The 7,205-nt window shown below is 33.2% G+C and overlaps 1 protein-coding gene across 1 annotated transcript; it reads right to left on the bottom strand.

Annotated features, from left to right (window-relative positions):
• Window positions 1-4,048: 4,048 nt before the first annotated feature.
• On the bottom strand, window positions 4,049-6,178 carry LOC108914456 (THAP domain-containing protein 1-like). The gene is made up of 3 exons (XM_018720282.1): window positions 5,856-6,178; window positions 5,308-5,491; window positions 4,049-4,911 (listed from the first exon to the last, which is right to left on the bottom strand). Exons 1-3 carry the CDS (start codon window positions 5,933-5,935, stop codon window positions 4,465-4,467), a joined length of 711 nt encoding a protein of 236 aa, XP_018575798.1. The 5' UTR covers window positions 5,936-6,178; the 3' UTR covers window positions 4,049-4,464.
• Window positions 6,179-7,205: the final 1,027 nt, after the last annotated feature.

The following is a 7,205-nucleotide window of genomic DNA, read 5'->3' as shown; positions in this document are numbered from 1 at the left end:
CCTTAGCAAAGCGCATCCCAGGCTGCATAGCCGCACTACCCTACCCAACCATACCACACATAAACATGACACTACCCCCGGGGTTTACACAGACGAGCCGGCGAAGCAAGAAGAGCGCCAGAAGAAAGGGCCCTAGCCGGCGGGGCCCAGCCAGGACAAAAGGAGGTCCCACAAAGCGCCTACACCGGCCGCATTTGCGGTCGGGGTAGACGACGGATGGGGCCCACCTACGAAGGCTGTCCAGGCCTACACGAGATGAGGCAGGATAAAGAGGGATAATCCCCCTCGATCCCAAATCATTGAGGCCAATTTCTAACCATAGAATAATGGCGCGACCGTCGTTTTTACGGACCGTGGCTGTAGCCTCCCATAGGTTGGACGCGTTACAAGGTGAAGAGAGAGATAGCTAATATGAAGCATTTACCATCTCTCTCTTCGCATTGTAATGTACCCAGCCGTTGAGAGGCTATTTCCAGTGCTCGAAGGTTTAGGGTTCAGATCATGTTCAGATACTCCTGAAAGTTGTTTGGCAATGAAATTTGAACGCCCTTTTTTAACTATTAAACTTAATATTTCCCGCCTAAATAGATTACCACAAAATTTGTGTCTTCTGAACAAGTAGTTTTGCATTTGCTTTTAATAAAAGTTAATTTTAAAGAATAAAGAAAATTTGTTCAAGAATGAATGTTTATAAATTCAATTTGATCACTTATATGACTCCACCTTCAGAATCTTGTTCGTTGCCCGAATTACAACAAATATGTGATGAACGCTTACAACTCTATAAAATAATGGTTGAGGCTTATAATTTAGGTTACAAACCTAATACTGTTGTATGGGACGAATATGTGGAATTGCAAATAGTGCAGCGTAAACTGTCTACACATATTATTTTACTAAAGAATGAAGATTGTAGTGTTGGTCAAAATAATGCAAGAAGACACAACTACATTGCTCACTGGTTGTTAAGTATATGTAAGTAACGATTATGTGGTAAATTTAGCTGTTAGCTACAGTTATACTTATTTTAAGGTTACTGTCGAACTAGGGATTTAAGAGTATTTTTCATGCGATGTGAGCTTCAGTGGTTTGTAATGTTATATAAGAGGATGAAAGATGAAGAGTTGCAACAATTCTTTATAGACAGCGAACTTGAGTGTACACTTGTTAGTCAGAAAGAGAAAAATTTGCTAAAAGATCAATTGCTTATGTGTACAAAGATGAATGAAATTAATTTGCTCAATACAATCTTCTACAAAATACATTTCAGTGAGGTCACTAATTTATTAGCAATAAGAAAAGTATTTTTGTGTAAAGGTTTAGCTTATTTTCCTCAAAGTTATTTGGTATACCACATTAAATGCAAGTTGTGGAGGCTGTTCAGCAGCCGACTAATTTGGATTAACAAAGTGCTTCCAACAGCTATTAAAGAAGACCGTATGGAAAATTTTTTAAATAACTTATTACTTGTTTTACCAAGTTATAAAAGATTTAGTGATAAAGATGTTATAGTAAACTTAGAAAATATCGATGACATAGCGGAAGTACACTATCCCCTCTGCATGAAAACTATTCATTCAGTGTTAAGAAACGAACATCATTTAAAGTATGACTGCAAAATGCAATACGGGATATTTTTAAAGTGGATTGGTTTGTCATACCAACATGCTATGATATTTTGGAAAGATGAATTTACCAAGAAAATGTCTTCCGAGTGGTTTGAACGTAAATATTCGTATTTATTTAAGCATCAGTATGGTCAAGTTGGGGGAATGATACAATATAACCCATTTAGTTGCGAAAAGATTCAGAATTCATGTCCGGGCCCAGGTCAACATCATGGCTGTCCGTTTAAGCACTGGGATTTGGATAAACTATTACAAAGGTGTCAAAGTGACGGATTTACTATGTACAATATAAAGGATCTAAGAGATCTTGTCGTTAGTAATAAATATCAAGAAGCTTGTATGATGTACTTCAGTGTGACACATAAAGCCACTGTGGAAAATATATTTAAAAGTCCTAATCAGTACTTTGTAGAGAGTTATGAACTTGAGGAGTCTTTAAATAATTGTTTAGTAGACATTTTTGTTGAATGTTGCGATCAGTAGGATATTGTGGGAAATATGAAGACTGAAATAGAATACAATATCAAAGAAAATGAGGAAACTTACCCGATCTGAAAGATATATGATGTAAACTAATGTACTTCTCATCAGAATTAACACATTAATAAAAATGAATCCCAATTTCAAAGTTGTTGCCTCTGACAAATCACTAATACAATTTTGATAATCTCGTTTTTGAATTGTAGGTATTATAGCCCAGTCGAGTCGTCATTTAACCGGGAAAAAATTAGGGACCACAATTTTATTGTTCTAGCCTTTAGGGGAGGGTTAATAGTAGTGTAAATTCAGAATCGCGACTGAATTCCACCCCTGCGTCAGCCGCCATCTTGAATTTAATAAAAAATCGTTTTTGCTCAATATCTCGGCCATTTTCAACTTTACAACAAAAATGGTAAGGACTTAAGTTGTTGGAAATGCGATTTCCTACAACTTCTTTTATTACAAATTTTATCGTTCGATCGATATTTTTCAAGTTAAGGGGGAAAATAGTGACAAAGTATAATTATTGAATTATCTCTTTTGTTATTGACTATACGNTCTTGTTTCATTTCGGTATCTCGATCCGTTTTCGAGAAAAATCGATTTAACGAACACTATGTTTTGATAATATGAGAAATTAAGAGCGAAACAAACCAAGTGTTTCTTCGTGTTATTATAACAATTAACAATAAAACAAATAAAATACGTAATAATGATTTAAAGTAATTGTTCGAAGAATCCACCGTTGACACTGATACACTTTACACGTTTTCTGAGAGATTTTCAAGTTTGAAACAACATATTGGGATTGCGTCTGACTTCGTTGGCAGCGATTTGTATTCTTTGCCACAACTCTTCTCACGAGCCAATAGAATCTTTGTAAACTATATCTTTCATTCGAGACCAAATAGAAAAATCAAGAGGATTGAAGTCCGGACTTCTGGATGGCCAAGCAAAAATGATTACATGGCCAATCTAGCGATTTGGAAAAACTGCATCTAAATATGCACGCACTGGCCAAGAAAAATGCGGTGGAGCTCCGTCGTGCATGAACCACATCTCTTCTTAAATAAAGTGGAACTTCTGCAAGCCGTAGAAGCATTTTTACTTGGCCACCCAGAAGTCCGGACTTCAATCCTCTTCATTTTTCTGTTTGGAAGAATTTATTGGTTTGTGTATACAAATCGCTGCCAACGAAGTCAAACGCAATCCCAATATGTTGTTTCAAACTCGAAGATCTCTCAGAAAACGTGTAAAGTATGTAAATGTCAACGGTGGATTCTTCGAACACTGACTTTAAATCATTATTACGAATTTCATTTGTGTCATTGTTAATTGTTGTTATAACACGAAGAAGCACTTGGTTTCTTTCGCTTTTAATTTCTCGTATTATCAAAACATAGTGTTCGTTAAATCGATTTTTCTTGAAAACGGGTCGAGATACCGAAAGGAAACAAGAATACACAATTAATGGAAAAATTATTGTTCTTTCAGGTTTTGAATCAAGTTTTATGTTAGATATACAGGGTAAAAAGTTATTAACTAAATTTTCGGTAAAATTGGTCGTAAGTGGCGCTCTCTACAAGCAATGCTGAAATTACAACATGCGTCTTATTCGTCGCCTAAAAAAATATAGTTTCACAAATTTTCAATTTCAATTTTCCCATTGTTAATGGTTCACCCTGTACATTATAATATGGGGACTTATAAAATAGTCTAAACTAATCTTTATTGTTAAGGGAACAGTCTAAATTTTTTAACATTGCAATATTTGCAGGGCATCCACCAAATGTTAATGACATAATAATCGTTTCAATCGTGAGCAATACAAAACCGATTGAACAAAAGGCAGATTGATTAGCTGTAACACCATCCACAAGAAAACATTCCAGATGTAATTTCCAACTTTCCTTTATGGAATTTAAAAGAAATACAAAAACTTCTTTTGCCTTTTGCAACTGTATATTGTCTATATCCATAGTGACATCTGCTCTGTAATCTACATATGCATAATATTTTTTGCCATCCCATTATATGTGTTGACGAATAGGTAGCCATTTCATGAATTATCAAAATAACGACAATTATTTCATTAGAATTTTCAGATTTGCTTTTAAGAATCTGAAAGGTTTCTTTTGTGAAACCAGGATTTCCATTTATTATTTGATTTCCTTGTTGTTCCAGGGTGAGTAAGCAGCATGTGCCAAATGTGTCTCTTATGTATTCGTAAGCTTTTGGTGAATAATAATGCAACTTCAGGGCACAAGAACGAAGTACAGGAGAATAACCTCTTGGAGTGGACCCGTTGTTTTTAAATATACTTCTTAAAAATAATTCTAATATACGCAAATTGTCTTCAAAATACGTTAAATGTAATTTCATCATTATTCACCAATTTTTCCTCACGAAGTTTGTCGAGAATACTTTTTAAACTGTTAATTTTCTTTTTTAAACGACGATTATTTTGCTGAAGGCGGGATATAATTTCTTTTCGTTTTTTAGAAATGAAGAAAAGCCGTCTAACTTCGTATTTTAGTTTCTTCTTTCTTGGGGTATCATCACTAGAAATGTTTATATAATCCTCTTCATACTTTTCATTATCCGAGATATTGAAAGTTGACATCGAAGATGTAGAACTTAAGTCAAAATATGACGACTGCGGCGTGGTAGGTCGGCTGACAGGAGATGTAAATGAATCAGAAGAATTGGACTGTTCATGTTCATAAAAAAAATTAAAATTGGTTGATACATCAACATTACTTGAATTTATATCATCAGTTTGAGTGCCTTTAGTTGAACAAGTCTGTAAAACAAAGATATTTTTAAAATAAAAAAATTATACCTATGGGTATTCTATATAATATAAAAATATATTTTAATTTTTACGAGATTATTTTGAAATTAGTGAAGAAAATTTTGTAAAATTCAGGCTTTGAACGTTATAATGAATTTGGAACAATGCAATATTGTCAGATTTATGAAAAAAAATCGTTGATTTTTGGAAAAATTAGTTAAAAAAAATCACAACACACCACTGACATAGAATGAGGTGAGCATAATATATTCAATAAGTACATAGGAAGAGACCTACATGCAAAAAAAAATTATTCAAATGCCAGTCCAGGGAAATGTAACAGGAGTGTTCCAGGTCAAACTTGAACACACTGTGCATAAATCAATTACTTATATAATTACTTACTATTTCTGGTAGATCTAATGTGGGAACTGCATTTTTTGCTAATTTGCGGACTCCATTGTTATAGAAAGTTAAAAATTTTTCTTCAAAGTGATTAGAACATATACTAGAAAATTTTGATGGTATCCAATCCTGTTTTTTAATAGCCTTCACCCATCTTCGTTTCATGTTAACATCCTTTGGAAATCTGTAAAATTTTAAATATTAAGTTAAGAAAAATCGAAGCAAATATAAAAATTTGGTAATTATTTATGTTACCATAAAACTCTGATCTATCTAATCAAATTTTGCCAACGCAGGATGCTCAACATGAATCTGAAATTAGTTTTTGCGATTTTTTCGATCGCAAAAAATATCAGATTACTTTTCAGCTCCCTCGAAATTACGAAAATTGGTAAAATTTCATATAAATTTCAGACTATAATAATAATATTACGTTTACCACTACATTATGTAGGTGAACAAAATTTAAAGCCAACCCTGGAATCTCGTGAACAATGGCGTACATAATGATTAAAGTTTACGTTTTATATATTACTTTTTTCACTTACCTAAAGAAAGAAATTTTTGGTCTCTCTTTACCAACATGTCCACTTCTATTTATACAATGTCCTACAATACACTTGCCCATGATAAAATAACAAATTATTAAAATCACAGATTACAGCAGTATGCACAACTCAAGTTGCCAGTAGTGATGTGTCGCTCATGAACGAGTCGTTACTTTTGAACGACTCTTTTTGATGTGCCGTGAACGAACGACTCACTTTAAGTGAACGATTCGTTCATTTGGAGCTACAACACGGCACACGTTCAACAGCTCGCACGCTCTAACGGCGGGAGCTGAGAGCTGAAGTGTGCCATGTATGTGCGGGAACGGTACGAGTCAACGTGGCTCACAGAGTACCAACCAGAGATCCGAGTTGATAGGGAAAAGTTGTCTCTGTTTTTTATCTTTCTCTGAACCTTATTAAACGCAATACTTCTCTCTTTGTCGCTTTAAATGTAAAACAGAGGTAGGTGGAGCTAGAGCTCGTCCTCGGTATAGAAGAAATTTGAAATGGGTTTGGGAAATAATAATGTTTCTTATGAGATTAAATTTTTTGAATTTTATAAAATTCGACAGATGGCCAGATAAGAAAACGAGAAGTTGATAAATTCAAGATACGTTCAGTAAAACTTATATGGTTTACAGAAATTAGTTAAATAGCAATGAAAATAATATTAACATTATGACGATCGCATTTTATATAACCTACGCATAGGTTGCAGGTAAGTACGTAAGTAAGTAGTTTATATATAGCGTTGATATTTGTGTTGTATAGTATTTTTTCAGTGCCCATTATTGTATTGACTGTTAATTTAATGTTTAAGTGTGTTTTTTGCGTGGAAAACTTTTGGTTTTCCAATTTTTTTGACACTTGTGACAATGACATTATATTGTATTATTTGTGGATATTCCGAAGAAGATGTGAAAAAATTATTCTGTTTTCCACGAAACTCAGAGAAGTGAGAATTATGCATAATTTTTATTTTGACAAATATACATATATGTATATTTTTCCTTGATGATATAAGTAAACTTGTTACTATAAATATGCGAAAAAAAATCTCATCAGTAATCGAAAAATATATGATAATTTTACTACTGAAAAAAAAATATCTATCTGTTATAAATTATAAAATATGATAATTATTTACTACAGCGTAAAACTCTCAAATCATAATAAAAATATATTCCACTAATATATAAAAGAGTAGTTAGTACTTATTATATTTATATCTTATTTAGGTATGTCTAATATGTCAGTATATATAATTTATTGTATTATATTTTAGATCCAAAATCTGGCAAAAATCCCTTGGTATGATATATCAGGAAAAATTATCTGCACATATAC

This window comes from Anoplophora glabripennis, unplaced genomic scaffold, assembly GCF_000390285.2.
Source record: "Anoplophora glabripennis isolate ALB-LARVAE unplaced genomic scaffold, Agla_2.0 scaffold750, whole genome shotgun sequence".
Taxonomy (NCBI): Eukaryota; Metazoa; Arthropoda; class Insecta; order Coleoptera; family Cerambycidae; genus Anoplophora; species Anoplophora glabripennis.
The sequence above is the reverse complement of the archived record's forward strand: the minus strand, read 5'-3'. Positions and strand labels throughout refer to the sequence as shown.

Excerpts from the sequence above, each read along its gene's own strand:
- LOC108914456 (XM_018720282.1), bottom strand. The coding sequence starts at position 5,935 with ATGGGCAAGTGTATTGTAGGACATTGTATAAATAGAAGTGGACATGTT. Across the intron at positions 5,492-5,855 it reads CCAAAAATTTCTTTCTTTAG|ATTTCCAAAGGATGTTAACA; the intron begins GTAAGTGAAAAA and ends AAAATTTTACAG. Across the intron at positions 4,912-5,307 it reads CATTAGATCTACCAGAAATA|ACTTGTTCAACTAAAGGCAC; the intron begins GTAAGTAATTAT and ends TTTGTTTTACAG.